Below are 24,980 nucleotides of genomic sequence, written 5' to 3'. Positions count from 1 at the left end.
ATGCTTAGAAAGTTTATTTTTTCAATGATATTTATGGGCATATAATTTAACATAACATTTGCCAAACTGAAGTGTACAGTTTTTTATAACCATCACCACAATCAAAATACACTTCAAAAAGTTCCCTTGAATCCTTTCACAGTTAATTCCCTTGTCCCAACTCCTGGACCCTGGCAACCAATAATTTCCCACAAACAGAATGATACAAAATGTTGCCCATGTTGCCTCACTTCTTTTACTTAGCATAATGCTTTCTAGATTCAACCATGTTGTTGCACATATCAGTAGGTGATTCCTTTTTATTTCTGAACAGTAATTTATTGAATGTATGAACTGCAATTTGTTTATCCACTTACCAGTTGATGAACATTATATTTTTATATTTTCTGACTACTATGACTATAACTTAATTATTTGCATATAAGCGTATGCAAATGTATACATATGTTTTCATTATCCCAGGTAAACACTTAAGAGTGGGGATGCTAGGATATACATTAAGTATATCTTTAACTTTTTAACAAACTAGAAATTGTTTTTGAAGGCAACTATACTATTTGCATTTCTGTCAGCATGGTACTAGAGTTCCTGATGCTGTACATACTCATACCTTTCTCTGTTTTTAAAAATCAGGTTTATTGAAGCATAATTTACATAAAGTAAAATCCATGCTTTCTAGGAATACACTGGAATGACTTTTGCCAAACATATATAGTTGTATAACACTACAACAACCAAGATATAAAATACTTCCACCGCTGATCTTGCTCTTGTCCCTATAGTTTTGCTTTTCCAAAACTTCATACAAATGGAATCATACAGTATATATAGTCTTTTGGGGTGGCTTTATTAGCATAATGGCATCCTTGGCTTTCTTGGCAAATTGCTTTTCAAATTCATCCATGATGTTGCACGCATCAGTAGTCCATTCCATATTATTGCTGAGAAGTATATTCCATTGTGTGGATGTATCACAATTTCTTTGTCCATTCACCAGATGACGGACATTTGGCTGTTTCCAATTTTTGGTGATTATGAACACTGCTGCCATAAACATTCATAAACAGATCACTTTACAAACATATGCTTTAAAAGACTTTCTAGGGTAAATGCCTTCAAGAATTGTTGGATATATAGTAATCTTATATGAAACTTATCAACTGTTTCCTCAATTTTCTCATCTGTCTAGGCCTTTCTGCCTAGTTTATCTTAGTCTGGAAGCTCCACTAAAACCTGTCCACCTTGGGTGGTCCATGAGATACCACTGGAATAGCTTCCAGCATCATAGCAACAGACAAGCTACCATAGTACAACAAACTGACAAATGGGTGGTGAATTCTCCAGATATTCATCTATAATTGATTTCCGGTTAATTCCATTGAGGCTAGAGAATGTACTCTGTATAATTTTAATCCACTTAAAATTTTTTTCTTCTGAATTTTATTTACTTTGTTGTTGTTCAGAATATACACAGCACAACATGTGCCAATTCAACAGTTTCTGTGTGTACAGTTTAGTGACATTAATTACATTCTTTGAGTTGCGTATCATTCTTACCCTCCTTTTCTAAGTTGTTCCTCCCTCATTAACACAAACTCACTGCCACCCAATGTTCCTATATAATACGTTGAGTAACTGTTGTCAATCTGTCCCATATAGATAGTTCCAAAAAGAGCATAATGCTCAAGGCAAACCTTTTTCACTAGTTAAGCTAAACAACTGTTCGGTTTCAAGATGACTTCAAAGGATATTTTTGGTTTAAGGTTTAAAGATTATCTCAGGGAAACAGTTTCAGGAGGCTGTCCACCCTCCATGGCTCCAGAAAGTAGGAATCCACGAGAATTTGAAATTCTGTTATGCATTTCTATGCTTTTGATCAGGATTTTTTCTATGGAATCTTTGATCAAAATGTTCAGTAATGGTAACTGGCAACAATCCAGTTCTTCTGGTATCATAGCAGTTGTTAAACAAGGGGCAGCTGTTCACAGAGGCAATTAGCAACGCATTCCATACCCTTCTCTTATTCCCAACACTCCTTCTTCCTTTGCTCCTCCAGGTGAATAGAGACCAATTGTTGAGCTTGGGTGGCCAACTATAAGCTTTTAAGATCCCAGGCATGATGCAATGAACTAGGAGGTAGAACAGAAGCACTAAACACATTATTAGGACAATTAACTGGGATGTCCCATGAAACCATAACCCTAAACCTTCAAATCAAGGAACCAAATCCCACAAGGTGTTTGACTGTACATAAGCAGTAAATATATCTGTCACACTACTTTTGCCAATTCAACTTTTTAAAATAATTGGCTGTGCAACCCTACCCTTAGTCAATGTAATTTTTCCATCACCATTAACCCCTTTTTCTACCTTACTCTCCCATTTCAGGTAACAGCTAATAAACTCTGATCTCTATACTTCTGCCTTTTTTGTCTTATTATTTAAGTGAGGTCTAACAATATTTGTCCTTTAGGGATTGGCTTACTTTGCTCAGCATAATGTCTTCAAGCTCCATGCAAACTGTGGCTTGAATCAAGACTCCATTTCTCCTACTGGCCAAGCAGTATTCCATTGTATGTATGTGTCACATTGTATTTATCCATTCATCTGCTGACGGGCATTTAGGTTGTTTCCCCCTTTTGGCTATTGTGAATAGTGCTGCAATGAACATTGGTGTATAGTCTCTGTTTGAGTCTCTGCTTTCAAGTCTTTTGGGTATACACCAAGAAGTCAAATTGCTGGGTCATATGGGAGTTCTATTTTTAGTTTTCTGAGGAACCACCATGCTATACTGTTTTACAAAATGGCTATACCATTTTGCATTCCCACCGGCAATGGATAAGTTTCCAATTTCCCCACATCATTACCCACATTTGTTATTTTCTGGTTTTTTTTTTTTTCAATCTTAGCGGGAGTGAAATGGTTTCTCATTGTGGTTTTGATTTGTCTTCTTGTTGTTGTCAGGGTTCAATATATATTTTGGTTATAGATTCCTGTGGGATATATGGTTTCTGAAGATATTCTCCCAGTCAGTAGCTTGTCTTTTCATTTTTATGGTAAAGTCTTTTGATGAAAAAAAGTTTCTAATTTTTATGAGGTTCCATAATTTATTTTGTCTTTTGCTGTCTTTGCTTTTGTTACTGTATTAGATAATCCATTGTACAAAGCTGGGCCTGACAGCATCACCTCTGCTTGTTCTTCTAAGCTTTTTATGGTTTTAGTTTACACATATAGGCCCTTAATCCATTTTGAATTTGTTTCTCTGTATCATGTGAGGTGCTGATCCTGTTTCATTTTTATGCATGTGGAAATCGAATTTTCCCAGCACCATTTATTGAAGAAACTTTTCTTTTCCCCATCAAATGGACTTAGCACTCTTGTCAAAAATCAGTTGACTACAGATGTGTGGGTTTACTTCTGGACTCTCAAATCTATTCCATTGGTCTATGTGTCTACTGTTATATCAGCACCAAGCTGTTTTAATTATTGTAGAGTATGTTTCAAAATCAGAAGTGTGAGTCCTCCTACTTTATTCTTCTGTTTCAACATTGTTTTAGCAATTTGGGGTCTCTTGCAATTCCATATAAAGTTGAGCATTGAATTTTCTATTTCTGTAAAAAACGTTGTTGCAATTTTGATTGAGATTGTGTTGAATCTATAAATTGCTTTGGTAGTATTGAAATCTTAATAAATCTTGCAATCCATGAACATGGAACATCTTTCCATTTATTTAAGTCTTTAGTCTCTTTCAGCAATGTTTTATACTTTTCATTGTATAAGCTTTTCGCATCTCTGGTTAGATTTATTCCTAGGTATTTTATTCTCTTAGGTGCTGTTGTAAATGGAATCGTTTCCCTAATTTCCCTTTCAGATTTCTCAGTGCTGGTGTATACAGACACAACGAATTTTTGTTTGTTGACCTTGTACCCTGCAACTTCGCTAAATACCACCATCAGCTCTAGAAGTTTTCTTGTAGACTCTGGGATTTTCTACATATTATATCATCTGTGAATAGAGATAATTTTACTTCTACTTTCCAATCTGGATATCTTTTATTTCTTTTTCTTGTCTTATTGCTCTGGCTAGGACTTCTAATACAATATTGAATAGAAATGAGAGCAGGCACTCTTGTCTTATTCTTCATTTCAAGGGGAAAGCTCTCAGTTTTTCTCCATTTAGTGTTAATACTGGCTGTTGGCTTCTCATATGTGCCCTGAATCATACTGCAGAATTTCCCTTCTATTCCAATCTTCTTTAGGGTTTTCATCAAGAAAGGGTGTTGGATTTTATCAAATGCTTTTTCTGCGTTCGTAGTGATGATCACGTGGTTCTTCTTTGTTCTATTGATATGGTGCATTACGTTGACTGATTTTCTAATGCAGAATCATCCCTAAATTCCTAGAATAAATCCCAGTTAGTCATGGTGTTTGATTCTTATAATATATTGTTGAATTCTGTATGCTGGTATTCTGTTGAGATTTTTGCAACTATATTCATAAGAGATACTAGCCTATAGTTTTCCTTTCTTGTGGTATCTTTGTCTGGTTTAGTTGTCAGGGTTATGTTTGCCTCATAGAATGAATTAGGGAGCATTCCTTCCTTCTCTATCATTTGGAAAAATTTAGACAGTGTTGGTGTAAATTCTTCCCTACATGTCTGGTAGAATTCCCCAGTGAAGCCATCTAGTCCAGAACTATTATTTTGCTGTGAGGTTTCTGATCACTGATTCCATCTCTTCACTTCTTATGGGTCTTTTGAGACTTTCTATTTACTCTTGAGTCAGTGTGGGTAGACTGTGTGTTTTTAAGAATTTGACATTTCAATTTAGGTTATCTAGCTTGTTGCCATATAGTTGTTCATAATATCCTGTCACAATTATCTTTATTTCTATTGGGTCTGTTGTAATATCCCCTCTCTCTTTTTTTAATTTTGGTTATTTGTGTCTTTTCTTTTCTTTGTGAGTTTAGCTAACCAAAGAAAATCAAAACCATCACCACTGAGTTGATTCTGACTTATATCAACCCTATAGGACAGAGTAGAACTGCCCCATAGGGTTTCCAAGGAGTGGCTGGTAGATGTGAACTGCCAACCATTTGGTTAGCAGCTGAACTCTTAACCAGTGCACTACCAGTTTAGCTAAAGGTTTGTCAGTTTTATTGATCTTTTCAAAGAACCAGCTTCTGATTTTATTTATTCTATTGTTTTTGTTTTCAATTTTATTTATTTATGCTCTCATTTTCATTATTTCCTTACTTCTGGTAGGCTTAGGCTTAGTTTGCACTTCTCTTTCCAGTTCCTGGAGTTGTCGAGTCAGTCTGCTAATTTGAGATCTTTGTTCTTTTTTAATGTAGGCATTTATTGCTTTACATTTTCCCCCAAGTACTGCCTTCGCTGCATCCTGTAAGTCTTGGTAAATTGTGCTTTCGTTTTCATTTGACTAAGAAATTTATGATTTCTTCCTTGACCCATTGGTAGTTTAATAGTGTGTTGTTTAACTTCCATTTGTTTGTGTATTTTCCAGGTTTTATTCTGTTGTTGATGTCTAGCTTCACTCTGTTGTGATCAGAGAAAATATTTCATATGATTTCAATCTTTGTAAATTTATCAAGACTTGCTTTGTGACCTCAAATGTGGTCTATCCTGGAAAATGATCCATGTGTACTGAAGGAGAACGTACATTGTGCTGTTTTTTGGTGGTGTGTTCCATATATCTGTTAAGTCTAATTGTTTACAATGTGACTCAGGGCCTCTGTTTCCTTGCTGATCTTCTTTCTAGACAGTTTCTCCAATACTGAAAGTGGTGTACTGAAGTCTTCAACTATTATTGTAGTACTATCTATTTCTTCCTTCAATTCTATCAGTATTCGCTCTATACATTTAGATGCCTCAACGTTGGGTGCATATATAATTGTTAAATCCTCTGGAATAACTGACCCTTTTATCACTACATAATAATGTTCATCTTTATCTCTTCTGACAGAATTTTGTCTTAAAATCTACTTTGTTTGATATTAAGATTGCCACTCCAGCTCTCTTTTGATTATTATTTGTTTGAAATTTTTTTTCCATCCTTTCACTTTCAACCTATTTTTGTCCTTGGGTTTAAGGTGTGTCTCCTGTAAACAGTATATTGTTGGATCTTTTTTTTTAAATCCCTTCTTCCACTCTCTGCCTTTTAATTGGAGCATTTAACCTGTTTACATTCAGTGTAATTACTGATAGGTGACTTGCTTCTGCCATTTTGTTATTTGATTTTTGTGTATCTTAAGCCTTCTTTGTCTTTGTCCTTAGTGAGTATTGCCTGCTTTTGTGATGTTGGTTTATTATAGTGAGCTTTTTTTGTTTACTTCTTTTACGTTGAGTATGTTTTTTATATATTTTCTCAGTGGTTATCATGAATATTACATTTAAGGGCTTGTAAATTTCTTTATTTATAACATTCTAGGGTAAGTGGTTAACAACTTAACTTTAGTAAGATACAAGAAATTCTATATCTATAGCATTCCTCTCCCTCCCACTTTTGTTGCTGTTATCACTAGTTAAATCTTTGTATTTCATGTGCCCTGCAACATCAATGCCTTTTATATATTTGTTATTAAAAAACACGAAGGACAAAACATTTAGAATTATCAAGTATGAATACCTTATAACTAGCCCTTATACTTGTTTATACATTTTCCTTTATGAGGGATCTTTCTTTTTATGTATGGCTTTGAATGCCTTTTTAACGTCTTTTCCCTTCCATCTATAAAACTTCCATTAGTATTTTCTGTAGGGCCAGTCTGGTGGATATGAACATTCTCAGCTTTTGTTTGTCTGGGGATATTTTAATTTCACCCTCATTCTTGAAGGATAGCTTCTCTGGGTATATAATCCTGATGGAGAGTTTTTTTTTTCCACCACTTATATCATTCCAATGCCTTCTGGTCCCCGATGTTTCTTAAGAAAAATAGGCACTTAATCTTACTGGAGTCCTTTGTATGTGTGACTGCTTCTATCTGCTTTCAGGATTCTCTTTTTAATTTTTAAGAGCCTAACTATGAAGTGCCTTGGTGTAGATCTCTGGGTTTATCCTGGTTGGGGGTCTTTGAGCTTCTTGTATTTATAGATTAATGTCCTTCACTATACTGAGGACATTTTCTGTCATTATGTCTTCAAATATTTTTTCTGTCCCTTTCTCTCATCTCCTTTCGAGATTCCCATGATGCATATATTCGGTCTCTTGTTGTTATCTCATAATCCCTATAACTGTGCTCAAACTTCTTAAGTGTCTATTACCGTTCCTCTTCAGCATCTATTTTAACTACCTTATCCTCTAATTCACTGACTCTTTTTTCTGCCTGATTAAATCTGTTGGTAAACCCTTCTGTTTTGCCTTTCGTTTCAGTTATTGTCCCTTTCCATTGCAATATCTCTTTTTTTAGATCCTCATTTTGTCCTCGCATTGTTCTCATTTCTTTTAGCTTTTTGTCTGTTTTCCCTTAGCTCTTTAATTACAGTTAATGTTGTTGTTATTATATTTTTCCAGGTTTTCATCACTAGGTTATTCCTAGATGTGTTTTCACGCCTCTGTCATGCTCATTTGGATGTGCCATTGTTTCTCTCTTCTTTGTGTGTCCTGTGATTTTTTTGCTGGGGCATTTGAATTTTTGAGGGTGTTAACTTCCTAAGTTTTCCCCAGTATTTGGTGTTTCTACCCACACTACTTTCTGCAAGAAATTCAGGTGAGCAGAGCTTTTGGCCTTTGTTTACCTTTTCCTCTCCCTCTCTGTGTTAGCTCCTTCTTCCTTGATTCAATTCAGATTCAAAAGTTCCAGATTTGCTTTCAATTTTCAATCTCTCCCAAACACAACAGAGTACACTCTTCGGCTAGTGTGTCCACCAGCAGGCACTGTCATTTAGGCAAGATATCATGTAGGACTCAATCTGTCCACCAGGTGGTGCATTTTCCTCTCTCTGGTTATTATTCCCTTCCCTTCTCTGTTCCTGCAATCACATTTCTATTCAGGAAACTCATACCCAGTGATTCCCCTTTGTGGTTGAGTGTTGCCCTCCAGTTTTGCCCACAGTTTCCTTCTCTGTTCTATGGGGAATGCTTATATCTGAGCTGGCATTCAGTGGAAACGGGGGAAAACCATTCTCCATTTCAGGAGGAGATGGGGCTGGCACTCCCTGAAAGGGCCTCCAAGAGATCTGTCTTGTTGGTTTCAGAGCACCAGTAGCCCTGCAGTGGTTGGGGCAACCATCTTCTCTTAGGTGACCTACCTCCTGACTTAACTGTAGGAAACCTTCTGTAGGAGTTAGTGTCAGTCCAGCAGCCAACAGCTACCAGTTGGAGGAGGAACAGTCACACTCCAAATGAACCCCCAGTGAGTTCGGCCTTGCTGTTATCAGAGCTCCACCTGTAGTATGTTGACTGTGGGTATGGCCTCCACTCAAGATGCCTGTTTCCTAGCACACAGCAGTCTCAGTCACCAGTCCTCAGTGCTGACCCTAAGGGGTACCAGACAGACCCAAATGATCCCATGGATTTCTGTCCTCTTGGTTTCAGAGGCCTGATCTGATCAGAGGCGTGCACAGGGAGGCAGGTAGAGTGCTGACTATAGGAGCAGTCTTCAATGTGGCGGGATTCTGTAGGAGTTTTCAACAGCCTGGCAACCAGCAATTAACTGGTGGGGGGATGGGGTGTCATACTCTGTTCAAATCCCCATGGAGGTCTACCTTGTTGTTATCAAAGTTCCCTTGGTAGACTGTTGGCTGTGAGTGCAGCCTCCACTCAAGAGTACCTAACACACAGCTACATCAGCCAGCAGTCTTTAGCACCAATTGGAAGTGGGGAAAAATTTACTTTAATTGACCCCCAAGGAGGTTTGTTTCAGAGGCCAGAGCTATGGGGCACACAGGGAAGCAGGCAGAGTGCTGCTTATGGGAGCAGACTTCACTACACAGTCATTCTGAAGAAATTCACAGTAGGCCTGCAGGTGACAATGTCCAGGTAGGGGAGGGGCTGTCGCACTTCAAACAGACCTCCAGGAAGATCTGCTTTGTTGCCATTGGAGTCATCCCTGTAGTATACTGGCTGTGGGTGTAGCCTCTACTAAAGATGCCTACTTCTTAACACACAGGAGCCTCAGTCAGCAGTCCTCAGCAACATCCAAAAGGGGGAGCACAAAGAGTTGAACTGACCCCCCGGGAGGTCTGTCTTGTTGGTTTCAGGGGCCTGAGCTATGGGTTGTTCAGGGAGATTGGTAGAGGGTTCACTATGGGAGCAGGCTCCACTGTGTGAGCATTCTGTAGCAATTCACCGTAGGCTTGAAGCCAACAGTGTCCAGGTGGGGGAGGTGTTGGCACACTCCAAATGGACCCCTGGAGAGGTCTGCCTTGTTGCTATCAGAGCCCACCCCCCTGCTGGAGTATGCTGGCTGTGAGTATGGCCTCCACTAAAGATGCCTACTTCTTACCACACAACACCTTCGGTCAGCAGTCCTCAGCACTGGCTGAAAGGGGGAGCAGAAAGACCAGAACTGACTCCCCAGGAAGTCTGTCCTGTTTATTTCAGAGTCCTGAGCTATGGGTATGCAGGGAGGCAGGTAGTGTTGACTATGAGAACAGACTCCACTGCACAGGTCTTCAGCAGCAACTTGCAGTAGGTTTGCAACTCACAGTGTCTGGGTGGGGGAGGTGCTGGCACACTCTAAACGGACACGTGGAGAGGTCTGCCTGATTGATTTTTGGGTAGAAGCTAGGGGTCCTGTCTCTTTGTACAGGAAGGGGCTATGGTTGTTAGGAAAGCAGGCTCTTTTTGTGGGGCCACTACCCCAGTTCACAGCAGCTGATGGCCCACATCGCTGGGGGAAGGGCAGGGACAGAGGAAGAGGCTATTTTCCTACTGTATCTGACTCATCGTTGATTTGTTGATTCTTACCTGTCTGCAGTTTCCCACTGCTTTCCTCTGCTCCCTGATTCAGAGTCCCTCAAAGCCAAATGTTTTCTTGCATTTCATCTTGTATTTGTGGGGGAGGGTTTGCTCAATGGTTTGTTTATCCCGACAACTTCCCAGAATTCCTCAGTCCATTTATATTTAATGAGATTTACTCTGGGCCCAGAATTTGGTGAATCTGGTAAATGTTCTATGTACACTCAAAATGAATGTATATTATGAAATTGGCTAGCATGTTTTATGTATGTGAAATAGGTCGAGTTGGCCGATAATATTGTTTCAGTCTTCCGTATCCCTAACTAATTTCTGGCCTACTTGATCTCTCAACTACTGACAGAACACTGTGAAGTTGTATATATTTCATTCAGTTCTATCAGTTTTTGTTTCATGAATTTTGAAGCTCTGATGTTAAGTGTATATATATTTACAATCGTCTTGACAAATTGGCTACTTTATCATTAAGAAATGTCTCTCTTTGGGGTATTCACTAATTAAACAGTAGGTAAGAACTACTTTAGGTGCACAGAAAGACAACACACAATACAGGAGAGATCAGCACAACTGAACTAAACCAAAAGCAAAGAAGTTTCCTGAATAAACTGAATGCTTCAAAGGCCAGCATAGCAGGGGCAGGGGTTTGGGGACCACAGTTTCAGGGGACATCTAACTCAACTGGCATAATAAAATCTATTAAGATAACACTATTCATCCCACTTTGGAGAGTGGCATTTGGGTTCTTAAACGCTACCAAGCGGCCATCTAAGATGCATCAATTGGTCTCAACCTACCTGGAGCAAAGGAGAGGGAAGAACACCAAGGACACAAGGTAATTATGAGTCCAAGAGACAGGGCCACATAAACTAGAGACTACATCACCTTAGACAAGAAGAACTAGATTCTGCCTGGCTACAATTGATGACTACCCAGACAGGCAACACAACAGAGAACCCAAGGGAGCAGAAGAGCAGTGAGATGTAGGCCCCAAATTCTCGTTAAAAGACCTGACTTAATGGTCTGACTGAGATAAGAAGGGCCCTGGTGGTCATGGCCCCCAGACCTTCTGTTAGCCCAAGACAGGAACCATTCCCAAAGCCAACTCTTCAGACAGGGATTGGAATGGACAATTGGATAGAAAGAGATGCTGGTGAAGAATGAGCTCCTTGGATGAAGAAGACACTTGAGACTATGCAGGCATCTCTTATCTGGAGGGGAGATGAGAGGGTAGAGGGGGTCAGAAGCTGGTGGAATGGACACAAAAAGAGAGTGTGGAGGAAAGGAGCAGGTTGTCTCATGGGCGAGAGCAATTAGGAGTATGTAGTAAGGCATATATAAATTTTTGTATCAGAGACTGACTAGATTTGTAAATTTTCATTTAAAACACAATAAAAATTAAAAAAAAAAAAAAAAAGAAATGTCCCTCTTTTTCCTAATACTATTCTTTGCTCAGAAGTCTTCTTTGGCAATGATACAGCCACTCTAGTTTTTTTTTAAGTACTATTTTCATGGTATATCTTTTCCCATCCTTTCACCTGTAATCTATCTACATCTTTATATTTAAAGTAGGTTTAATGTAGGCAGCATGTAACTGACTCTTGCTTTTGTATCCAATTGGACTTTTTCTTTCTCTGAATTGTCATGTTTAGACAACTAATATTTCAAGACAGCATAATACATTTATTATATTATAGAGCATTGATCATAAAACTTGAAATAAAAAAGATATTGTGTATAATAATGTTTAATTCACCATTTTTTATAATAATGAAAAAGTGGAAATAAAGTAAATATTCACCAAATGTGGGAAATTACTACATTCTGGTATAGTCTTAGTTCAGATTATTAGCAGCCAAAAAAACTTTTTAGTTTTTTTTTTTTTAATTTTAGTGATCTCATAAAATACACAGGTCTACTAAGTACAAATGACAGAACCCAAAACTCTGCATATGATCCTAATTGTGCTTGCAACAAAGCTTAGAAAATAAAACTCATCAATGTTTCTGATATAACAAATAACAATGATTATTTCTGTGTAGTGGAATGATTTTTTTAAGCTTTATATTGCAGTGTAACAGAGAAGTACATATATAAGCGATTCACTTCAATAAACTTTTTCAAAATAAATACATGTGACTAACCATCATGTCAGTCAAAAAGCAGATAATTAGCAGCATCCTGGAAGCTCTCTTACACCTCACTCACAAACTACAATTCACTACAGGTAGCCTGGCATCTTGACATCTAACAACGGGGATTAGTTTTACTTGTTTTTGAATATTATGTAAGTAGAATCATTTGTGCCTGGTTTCTTTCACTAAATTCATCCGTGTTGCTATAAACTGCAATAGTTCATTTATTTTCATTATTGTATATCCCATTATATGATTATAGCACAATTTATTTATCTACTCAGCTGTTGATTGACTTTCCAGTTTGAGGTTATCATGAATAATGCTAACAGAAACATCCTTGTAACATGTCTTTCATTGAACATATGTATGCATTTCTGTTGGCCCTCCTCCTAGAAATAAAATTGCTAGATCATTGGGCATGCATATATATTCAGCTATATTTAGTATTTTCAGAGAGTTTTCCAAAGCAGTTGTACCAGTTCACATTCTCACTACCAGTGTACGAGAAGTCTAGCTCCTTCACATCCCATATTGTCTCTCTTTCATCTTTTTTCATTTTGGCCATTTGTGATCACAACATAGCGGCATCACACTGTAAAATACGTATTTTTTAATGCCAAATATCACTAGCATAAACAAAGCTTTACAAATTGCAAGTTCTATCCATACACAAAAACTAATAAATTTCTCTAAATATAAAACCAAACTAAACCCACTGGCATCAAGTTGATTCTGACTCATAGCGACCCTTTAGGATGGGGTAGAACTGCCCTACAGGGTTTCCAAGGCTGAAATCTTTATGAGAGCAGGCTGCCACATCTTTCTCACGCAGAGCGCCTAGTGGGTTTGAAACACTGACCTCTGGGTTAGCAGCCGAGCGCTTAGAAACTACACCACCAGAGCTCCCTCTCAACATATTGCTTTTTCAAAATGCTAAAATTTAAATTTCTCAACAAAGGGATTCAAAAATGCATCTTATAAGGTACTCTCTTGGCAGAGAGAGGAGCTGGGGAGTCTTATTTAATGATTAGTTACTGATTATATACTCTGTGCTGGATACTGTGCTATGCACTACAAAAACTTGAGGCCATCACAATTCGGTGACCCAAAATTAAACTTATTAACTAGTAATCATGACTTACTGTGAAACACATTATGAAAACAGATGATCATGCACTTCAAATCAAATTATAAGAACATCAATGCAGAATATTTTCCATATTTTTCTCATATAATACAGTACCTGGTCTGAGGCAATCCAAAACTGGTTCCAACACCAACACGAGGTAGATGGTTAACTACTTTCTTTACCGTTGCAGGGTCTGGGAAGTTGAACATTACAGCAACTATAAAAAATAATTTTAAAAAGTTTGAACATGGTAGGATTTCCTTTCTTGAAAACTGAATTCTTGGTCCAAAACCGTATTTATTCTTAATTTGGGTATCTACTAATTCCAATTCTCATTAATTTTTTTATATTGTGTATCAAGTTCTAGTATTAATATGCCAGAGGTGATACTCATTTCACTTACAAACTTCTTTATCAAAGACAGCCCTTTCTCTAAATACTGTCAGGACTTCTAACAATGACTGTTGCATTAATATGACATAAAGCTGAAATTATCTACCTACAACTTTTCGATAAATTTAATTTTGGCAAGTCAAATATATTTCTATGAATTACTAGAAAAAAAACCTTTAAAAATTAAAGTTTATATAGTTAATAATCTGACATCAAAAAACTCTACGGACATAGTTGTTCCAATGTGAACAGTTATTAAAATATTCTCCTTACAATGTTTGTTTGTGCTTATTGTATCTTTATATAATAAAGGACAATGTGTAAGTTGAAGGTAAACTTTTTCTCTATGGTTAAGAGTCAAAGTTAAGTGCTTTCCAATGGTATTTTTTTCAATGATTACAATGACTATTAAAGAGCACATGTCGCTATATATAAACGTATTCAGAATGACAATTTTTATCTTTAAAAATACCAAAGTCATAAAGTCGTTAATACCAGAAGATACTAATTTGGTCAGTCTTGAAATTTAACTTACATTTTAGCTTCAATATCAGAACATTATATAAGCTACAAATGCTCATTGGAAGAGACCCTTCCTCTCTATCTTGCCTGAGAAAACATTTAAGGCCAAAAAATTCCTGGAAATTTACCAATATTGGTATAGCTTTTTAACACTGGTATTACCAACATGTTTCAGGTAAAAAAGTGATTAATCATTCATTAAGCACGTACAATGTATTTAGAACTGACATATACATACCTCACCTTTTTAATAAGCTTTCCACTCTTGCACTTAATACAGAAAAAGGAAAAGAAAAAACTTTCACAGCTATGGCAGATGGCCACGGCCATGAGAGAAAGGCAAAAGAAAAATATACACACAAAGGAATGATGCATAAGAAATTTCAAAGAAGGAAAACAAATGAAGGTAAGTCAGTAATAAATATTACAAGGTTGAAACTCCTTTGGGATAGCAAGAATGCAGGCTGAACTAAAGTGTAAAACATTCACTAGATTATTGTCCTGGAAGAATAATGTTTGTATCAGGAAAAAGGTTTATGTAGGTGAGGAGACTAAAACGAAAAGGGAAAAACATCTTTCCCTAAAGAAATTTGTATTCCCTAAAGACATACGATATCATAAAGCAGGAAAAAAAAAAAAGCGTGCATGGAATGCATGTTTTTATGTGTAGATTTTAAAAATAATAACTTATAGATTATAAAAGAGCAAATAAGAAATCATCAACCAGGTCGGGACCAAGATGGCTGACTAGGTAGACATTACCTCGGATACCTCTTGCAACAAAGACTCGGAAAAACAAGTGAATCGATCACATACATGACAATCTACGAACCCTGAATAACAAACACAGATTTAAAGAGTTGAACTGAGTGACAGAGACGGAGAACGAAGAACTACGGGGAAGCAGCAACTGTTTTTGGAGCCTGGAGCCAGCGTCCCAGTCAGGCAACCTTGGCACCGGGCTTAGGACTGGGCGTAGGGGAGTTGAACACGACATCTGTGACGCTGCAAACACGGGGCATAGCCCTAGCCCCCTGAACTGACCCCGGGAGGGGGCCCAGCCAGTCCGCGCGGGCGGCACAGCGACGCGGCTGGTGGGAGGAGAAGTCCCTGGGAGGCAGTGACTGCTTTTGAAGCCGGGAGTGCAGCATCCCAGCCGGGGAACCTTGGCGCCGGGCTTTGGACTGGGCACAGGGGAGCTGAACACGGCATCTGGTAATGGTGCAAACACGGGGCGCAGCACTACTCCCCTGAACTAACCCCGGGAGGGGGCCCAGCCAGTCTGAAAGGGCAGCGCGGCGACGCGGCTGGTGCGACGAGAAGTCCCCGGGAGGCAGCAACTAATTTTGGAGCCAGGAGTGCAGCGTCCAAGCAGGGGAACCTTGACGCTGGGTTTTGGACTGGCAGCGGAGGATCTGACCTCAGATTCAGTGGGCCAGACCCTCGGGGAAAATCTCCACACAGCCAGCACACATAGGCGACACGGCCCTCGGGAATCTCAGATAAAATAGTCATCCCAAGCAAGATAAGCAACTTTGGCTATATTTCGGGGTGCTATTCTCTGCTGTTTTTCTGAACCCTCTCCTCCCCTTCCCAGGCGGCTTCATTAACATTGGAATTTCCTGAGCCACAGGGAGAACGGCTCCAGCTCCACGGCTTCGCTTTTCCATTTTTTTTTTTTCTGGTCTTTTCCTAACCCATTCTTCCAGCCTGAGAGAAGCAACCACAAAAAACCCAGGGAACAAAAATCCTTCTCTAATTGCACTAAAAACACAGAACCAGCTACAGCCAAGCATATATGATCCAAATCTCAGGCTTTCACCCCTACAGGGGACAAGGTGGATATTATAATGCAAAGGCAGTTCTGATAGGGATCTGACTGCATTTTTTTTAGCGGATTTACTGGAAAAACAAGTTTCCCAGGTCTGATATCTCTGCTTATTCAACAGAGCCCTAACTGACCAACAACAGGGAACTGAGGGCTGAAGCTCCCCCCAGACCACCTAGCGTCTCACCTTAGGGGTCTAAGGAGGGTGACACCTACCAATCAGTAGAGGTACTTGCATTGGGGGCCTAAGGTACAGCTGCAGAGCCCACACACCAAGGTGCTATAGCAATAGAGACACACCTACCCCACTGACACTTGGGGGAAACCTGTCAGCATCCTGCCCCCCTGGAGTGTGAACCCCAGCTGCTAATAGAATCTGGTGCACACAACTATCACCACTACTTCTCGAGGTGGATAGGTGTTAGGGTGCAGCACACACTTGATGACCCCAAATCAGATTCTACTCAAGAATAGTGAATACACTCAGGCATATATATCTGGCAACAGCCCAAACCAGCTGGTAATAGGTCATAAGTAAGTCAACGGCTACAACAAACAAGACAGCACAATCTAGTAGCCCATCCACGTATACTGAAAGAAAACAAAACAAGATAAGACTCAGTGAGCAAATACAGGATAAATTATTACTATATCTTTTTTTTTTTTTTTATATCTTAGTGATGGCTCGGAGACAGCACTTGATATCAAACCACATAAAGAAGCAGACCATGACAGCTTCTACAACCCCCCAAACAAGAGAATCAAAATCTTTCCCAAATGAAGATACAATCCTGGAATTATCAGATACAGAATATAAAAAACTAATTTACAGAATGCTTCAAGACATCAGGGATGACCTCAGAAATGAAATAAGGCAAACTGCAGAAAAAGCCAAGGAACACACTGATAAAACACCTGAAGAACTCAAAAAGATTATTCAAGAACATACTGGAAAAATTAATAAGTTGCAAGAATCCATAGAGAGACAGCATGCAGAAATTCAAAAGATTAACAATAAAATTGCAGAATTAGACAACGCAATAGGAAGTCAGAGGAGCAGACTCGAGCAATTAGAATGCAGAGTGGGAAATCTGGAGGACCAGGGAATTAACACCAACATAGCTGAAAAAAAATCAGATAAAAGAATTTAAAAAAAATGAAGAAACCCTAAGAATCATGGGGGACTCTATCAAGAAGGATAACTTGCATGTGATTGGAGTCCCAGAACAGGCAGGGAGGACAGAAAACACAGAGAAAATAGTTGAAGATCTGCTGACAGAAAACTTCCCTGACATCATGAAAGACGAAAGGATATCTATCCAAGATGCTCATCGAACCCCATTTAAGATTGATCCAAAAAGAAAAACACCAAGACATATTATCATCAAACTTGCCAAAACCAAAGATAAACAGAAAATTTTAAAAGCAGCCAGGGAGAAAAGAAAGGTCTCCTTCAAGGGAGAATCAATAAGAATAAGTTCAGACTACTCAGCAGAAACCATGCAGGCAAGAAGGCAATGGGATTACATATACAGAGCACTGAAGGAGAAAAACTGCCAGCCAAGGATCATATATCCAGCAAAACTCTCTCTGAAATATGAAGGTGAAATTAAGATATTTACAGATAAACGCAAGTTTAGAGAATTTCCAAAAACCAAACCAAACCTACAAGAAATACTAAAGGAAACTATTTGGTCAGAAAACCAATAATATCAGATACCAGCACAACACAAGGTCACAGAACAGAACGTCCTGATATCAACTCAAATAGGGAAATCACAAAAACAAATTAAGATTAATTAAAAAAAAAAAAATGCTCAAAACAGGGAATCATTGAAGTCAGTATGTAAAAGATCACAATAATCAAAAAGAGGGACTAAATACAGGTGGCACAGAACTGCCATATGGAGAGGGATACAAGGTGATATAGGACAATACAAGTTAGGTTTTTACTTAGAAAAATAGGGGTAAATATTAAGGTAACCACAGAGAGGTATAACAACTCCATAAGTCAAAATAAAAGCCAAGAAAAACGTTAACGACTCAACAAAGTCAAATACTATGAAAATGAGGATCTCACAATTTACAGAGAAAAACGTCGCAGCACAAAAAAGTGGAAAAATGAAATTGTCAATAACACACATAAAAAGGCATCAAAATGGCAACACTAAACACTTACTTATCTATAATTACGCTGAATGTAAATGGACTAAATGCACGAATAAAGAGACAGAGAGTCTCGGACTGGATAAAGAAACACGATCCGTCTATATGCTGCCTACGAGAGACACACCTTAGACTTAGAGACGCAAACAAACTAAAACTCAAAGGATGGAAAAAGTATATCAAGCAAACAATGAGCAAAAAAGAAGTGGAGTAGCAATATTAATTTCTGACAAAATGGATTTTAAACTTAAATCCACCACAAAGGATAAAGAAGGACACTACGTAATGATAAAAGGGACAATTGATCAGGAAGATATAATCATATTAAATATTTATGCACCCAATGACAGGGCTGCAAGATACATAAATCAAACTTTAACAGAACTGAAAAGTGAGATAGACACCTCCACAATTATAGTAGGAGACTTCAACACACCACTTTCAGAGAAGGACAGGACATCCAGTAAGAAGCTCAATACAGACACGGAAGACCTAATTACAACAATCAAACAACTTGACCTCATTGACTTATACAGAACTCTCCACCCAACTGCTGCAAAGTATACTTTTTTTTCTAGTGCACATGGAACATTCTCTAGAATAGACCGCATATTAGGTCATAAAACAAACCTTTGCAGAATCCAAAACATCGAAATATTACAAAGCATCTTCTCAGATCACAAGACAATAAAAGTAGAAATCAATAACAGAAAAACTAGGGAAAAGAAATCAAATACTTGGAAACTGAACAATACCCTCCTGAAAAAAGATTGGGTTATAGAAGACATTAAGGAGGGAATAAGGAAATTCATACAATGAAAATACTTCCTATCAAAACCTCTGGGATACAGCAAAAGCAGCGCTCACAGGCCAATTTATATTGATAAATGCACACATACAAAAAGAAGAAAGAGCCAAAATCAGAGAACTGTCCCGACAACTTGAACAAATAGAAAGTGAGCAACAAAAGAATCATCAGGCACCAGAAGAAAACAAATAATAAAAATTAGAGCTGAACTAAATGAATTAGAGAACAGAAAAACAATTGAAAGAATGAACAAAGCCAAAAGCTGGTTCTTTGAAAAAATTAACAAAATCGATAAACCATTGGCTAGACTGACTAAAGAAATACAGGAAAGGAAACAAATAACCCGAATAAGAAACGAGAAGGGCCACATCACAACAGACGCAACTGAAATTAAAAGAATCATATCAGATTATTACGAAAAATTGTACTGTCACAAATTTGCAAACCTAGAAGAAATGGATGAATTCCTGGAAAAACACTACCTACCTAAACTAACACAATCAGAAGTAGAACAACTAAATAGACCCATAACAAAAAAAGAGATTGAAACGGTAATCAAAAAACTCCCCAAAAAAAAAAAAAGCCCTGGCCCGGATGGTTATACTGCAGAGTTCTACCAAACACTCAGAGAAGAGTTAACACCACTACTACTAAAGGTATTTCAAAGCATAGAAAATGACGGAATACTGCCTAACTCATTCGATGAAGCCACCATATCCCTGATACCAAAACCAGGTAAAGACATCACAAAAAAAGAAAATTACAAACCTATATCCCTCATGAACATAGATGCAAAAATCCTCAACAAAATTCTAGCCAATAGAATTCAACAACAAATCAAAAAAATAATTCACCACGACCAAGTAGGATTTATACCAGGTATGCAAGGCTGGTTTAATATTAGTAAAACCATTAATGTAATCCACCATATAAATAAAACAAAAGACAAAAACCACATGATCTTATCAATTGATGCAGAAAAGGCATTTGACAAAGTTCAATACCCATTTATGATAAAAACTCTCACCAAAATAGGAACTGAAGGAAAATTCCTCAACATAATAAAGGGCATCTATGCAAAGCCAACAGCCAACATCACTCTAAATGGAGACAGCCTGAAAGCATTTCCCTTGAGAACGGGAACCAGACAAGGATGCCCTTTATCACCGCTCTTATTCAACGTTGTGCTAGAAGTCCTAGCCAGAGCAATTAGGCTAGAGAAAGAAATAAAGGGCATCCGGATTGGCAAAGAGGAAGTCAAATTATCTCTATTTGCAGATGACATGATCTTATACACAGAAAACCCCAAGGAATCCTCCAGAAAACTACTGAAACTAACAGAAGAGTTTGGCAGTCTCAGGTTATAAAATAAACATACAAAAATCACTTGGATTCCTCTACATCAACAAAAAGAACATCGAAGAGGAAATAACCAAATCAATACCATTCACAGTAGCCCCCAAGAACATAAAATACTTAGGAATAAATCTTACCAAGGATGTGAAAGACCTATACAAAGAAAACTACAAAGGTCTACTATAAGAAATTAAAAAGGACATACTTAAGTGGAAAAACATACCTTGCTCATGGATAGGAAGACTTAACATAGTAAAAATGTCTATTCTACCAAAAGGCATCTATACATACAAGGCACTTCCGATCCAAATTTCAATGTCATTTTTTAAGGTGATAGAGAAACAAATCATGAACTTCATATGGAAGGGAAAGAAGCCTCAGATAAGCAAAGCATTATTGAAAAAGAAGAAGAAAGTGGGAGGCCTCACTCTACCCGATTTCAAAACCTATCATACAGCCACAGTAGTCAAAACAGCCTGGTATTGGTACAACAACAGACACATAGACCAGTGGAACAGAATTGAGAACCCAGATATAAATCCCTCCACTTATGAGCAGCTGATATTTGACAAAGGCCCAGTGTCAGTTAATTGGGGAAAAGATAGTCTTTTTAACAAATGGTGCTGGCAAAACTGGATATCCATTTGCAAAAAAATGAAACAGGACCCATACCTCACACCATGCACAAAAACTAACTCCAAGTGGATCAAAGACCTAAACATAAAGACTAAAACGATAAAGATCATGGAAGAAAAAATAGGGACAACCCTAGGAGCCCTAATACAAGGCATAAACAGAATACAAAACATTACCAAAAATGACGAGGAGAAACCAGATAACCGGGAGCTCCTAAAAATCAAACACCTATGCTCATCTAAAGACTTAACCAAAAGAGTAAAAAGACCACCTACAGACTGGGAAAGAATTTTCAGCTATGACATCTCCGACCAGCGCCTGATCTCTAAAATCTACATGATTCTGTCAAAACTCAATCACAAAAAGATAAACAACCCAATCAAGAAATGGGCAAAGGATATGAACACACACTTCACTAAAGAAGATATTCAGGCAGCTAACAGATACATGAGAAAATGCTCTCCATCATTAGCCATTAGAGAAATGCAAATTAAAACTACGATGAGATTCCATCTCACTCCAACAAGGCTGGCATTAATCCAAAAAACACAAAATAATAAATGTTGGAGAGGCTGCGGAGAGATTGGAACTCTTATACACTGCTGGTGGGAATGTAAAATGGTACAACCACTTTGGAAATCTATCTGGCGTTATCTTAAACAGTTAGAAATAGAACTACCATACAACCCAGAAATCCCACTCCTCGGAATATACTCTAGAGATACAAGAGCCTTCACACAAACAGATATATGCACACCCATGTTTATTGCAGCTCTGTTTACAACAGCAAAAAGCTGGAAGCAACCAAGGTGTCCATCAACGGATGAATGGGTAAATAAATTGTGGTATATTCACACAATGGAATACTATGCATCAATAAAGAACAGTGACGAATCTGTGAAACATTTCATAACATGGAGGAACCTGGAAGGCATTATGCTGAGTGAAATTAGTCAGGACAAAAGGACAAATATTGTATAAGACCACTATTATAAGATTTTGAGAAATAGTATAAACTGAGAAGAACACATACTTTTGTGGTTACGAGGCGGGGAGGGAGGGAGGGAGGGTGGGAAAGGGTTATTTACTGATTAATTCGTAGATAAGAACTGCTTTAGGTGAAGGGAAGGACAATACTCAATACATGGAAAGTCAGCTCAACTGGACTGGACCAAAAGCAAACAAGTTTCCGGGATAAACTGAATGCCTCAAAGGTCAGCGGAGCAATGGCGGGGGTTTGGCGACCAGGGTTTAAGGGGACTTCTAAGTCAATTGGCAAAATAATTCTATTATGAAATCATTCTGCATCCCACTCTGAAATGTGGCATCTGGGGTCTTAAATGCTAACAAGCGGCCAACTAAGATGCATCAATTGGTCTCAACCCACCTGGAGCAAAGGAGAATGAAGAACACCAAGGTCACAGTATAACTAAGAGCCCAAGAGACAGAAAGAGACACATGAACCAGAAACCTACATCATCCTGAGACCAGAAGAACTAGTTGGTGACCGGCCACAATCGATGACTGCCCTGTCAGGGAGCACAACAGAGAACTCCTGAGGGAGCAGGAGATCAGTGGGATGCAGACCCCAAATTCTCACAAAAAGACCATACTTTATGGTCTGACTGAGACTAGAGGAATCCCAGCGGCCGTGCTCCCCAGACCTTCTGTTGGCCCAGGACAGGAACCATCCCCGAAGACAACTCATCAGACATGAAAGGGACCGGACAGTGGGTGGGAGAGAGATGCTGATGAAGAGTGAGCTAATTATATCAGGTGGACACTTGAGACTGTGTTGGCGTCTCCTATCTGGAGGGAGGATGGGAGGATAGAGAGAGTTGGATGCTGGCAAAATTGTCACGAAAGGAGACTGGAAGGGCTGACTCATTAGGGGGAGAGCAAGTGGGAGTACGGAGTAAGGTGTATATAAACTTGTATGTGACAGTCTGACTTGATTTGTAAACGTTCACTTGAAGCTCAATAAAAGTTAATAAAAAAAATAAAAAAAGAAATCATCAACCATTTATAGCCAATATGTACAAGGAGGCACTAGGCTTTACACATTCCCCCAGTGGTAGAGTGGTTAAGAGCTTGGCTGCTAACCAAGAGGTCGGCAGTTGAAATCTACCGGCCGCTCCTTGCAAACTGTATGAGGCAGTTCTACTTCGTCTCACAGGGTCACTATGAGTTGGAATCAACTAAAAGGCAATGGTTTGGGGTTTTTTTGGAATGCTTCCACTCATACTCAACAATGCTTTTCCTTCAAATGTACCTTGTATCCCCTCCTTGTCTTAATGGATTTCACCAAGTTCCATTCTAAACCTACAAATTGAAGTTTTAGTTCCACTTTCAAGAATCATGTAATACAAAGAAACTAGGGCAGTTCAGTGCCATCTTCTGATGGTGCCTTTATAAACAGTAATGAATTAGACAAAAGGTTAAATAAATGCTTGAATCATCTGATTCCCCTTTCCCCTCTTCAAATGCAGCTACCTTCCAGGAGGAGTTTAAGCATCAAAGCGATGTTGATGACATCCACACTACACAGCTGATTAAATAGTTATTTTATCCCCCATGGAGGCCTGGTGGCACAGAGGTTAAGTGTCTGGCTGTTAAACAAAAGTTTGGCAGTTCAAATCCACCAGCAGCTCCTTGGAAACCCTGTGGGGCAGTTCTACTCTGTCCTATAGGGTCGCTATGAGTTAGAATCGACTCGACGGCAAAGGGCTTTTTGGTTTGTTATCTCCCATATTTATAAAGCCTTGGATCAATTTGTAATAGGGTCAGAAAAAGAGAACAATAAATCAGTCTAAGAATGCCTAAGGAAAAAAAATCCCATGAAGATGCATTTGGTACAAAAACGGAGGTCAGTAAGGTAGAGGGTGCAATACAAAATACTATCAAAATGAAAACAATATTGTAGTCCAAAAATGAAATCTTAAAGAGGTGGAGGTTAGCTCTGTAAGAAGGTACTTTCTACAGCATTTTACCTCTGTTTGCCATAAAGATCTCCAGGGCTGTATTTTGCAAAAGATAACGACGAGAAAAGATCGATCGTATCTCTGTGAACAGCCATTTTCCATGCAGCCCCTCTGTGTATGCCAGGATCTAGTGAGGAAAAACAATCTCAAGTAAGTAATGATTCTAGAATTTCTCATTTGTTTTGTTTCCCCCCTCCAATTAAAACAGAAAAACATATTAATACAAACAAATTATTTGAAAAGAATTCAATAAATAGTTATTGAAATAATTTGGAGAGAGATTTAAGAAAATGGTCTGCAATATTAGGAAAACTCTTAAATGAAAAAGTGGAGTAAAATTACAAAACTTCAATTTAAAAATACACATTTGGACTTTTTAAAGCAATGACACAGCCTTTGCTTTTTTAGGAAACACTTATTACATTCTTGATTAATTGATGTTTGAGTCATATTTTGGGAAGTCAAGTTCTAGATAAAACCTTAAAAACAAGGAGGGCCACAAGAGAATGTTACACATGCCTATAAATCACATCTATAATTCAGTTTCACAAAAAAAAAAAAAAAAAATTCAGTTTCACATAGTATGCCAATAATGTACCCAGAAGTACATTTGCTTACTTTTTAAAAATTTAAGTTCATAACTTAAAAAAAAACACTTTCAAGTTCACTGTCAAAGTCACTCATTCAGAAAGCACAAAGGCTGACTGTATAAAAGGTTAAGTATCATTTTGTCAGCTAAGGCTAAACACAAACCTGCCAGTGAACTCAGCATAATCTCTCTATGGAGTAGGTGGTTGTCAGAGTAACTTGTTACAATTCTTGTCATCCCGTGTGACAAACACAGATGCTGAGAATACTTTGCCAATTCAAAGTAATCCTGTCTTTAAACCTAAACCACTTTGTGGCTTTGTTATTCAAGTTTTGTTTTTTTTTTAAAAGTTTGTTTCAAAAGCTTAAATATGAAGTTATAAAAGGAAAACCAGATTTAGCATTTCTCTGTACTTTCCATAATATTAATAAAGAAAACGAGACGCATTTGTTATCGGTACCTGAAGAAAACCCATGGTGATGTATGTTAAAAAATTATGTTTT

General features: G+C 38.2%; 1 protein-coding gene across 1 annotated transcript in view; it reads right to left on the bottom strand.

Annotated features, from left to right (window-relative positions):
- LRBA (LPS responsive beige-like anchor protein) overlaps positions 1-24,980 on the bottom strand; it is a 769,624-nt gene that overhangs the window by 221,796 nt on the left and 522,848 nt on the right. The window contains exons 42-43 of the mRNA XM_049905216.1: positions 23,898-24,015; positions 13,313-13,415 (exon numbers count right to left, since the gene is read on the bottom strand). Coding sequence (XP_049761173.1) covers positions 13,313-13,415; positions 23,898-24,015 — 221 coding nt within the window. The remainder of the gene's footprint in view (positions 1-13,312; positions 13,416-23,897; positions 24,016-24,980) is intronic.

The sequence above is a fragment of the Elephas maximus genome, chromosome 13, assembly GCF_024166365.1.
Source record: "Elephas maximus indicus isolate mEleMax1 chromosome 13, mEleMax1 primary haplotype, whole genome shotgun sequence".
NCBI lineage: Eukaryota > Metazoa > Chordata > Mammalia > Proboscidea > Elephantidae > Elephas > Elephas maximus.
This window is presented reverse-complemented; position numbering and strand designations above follow the sequence as displayed.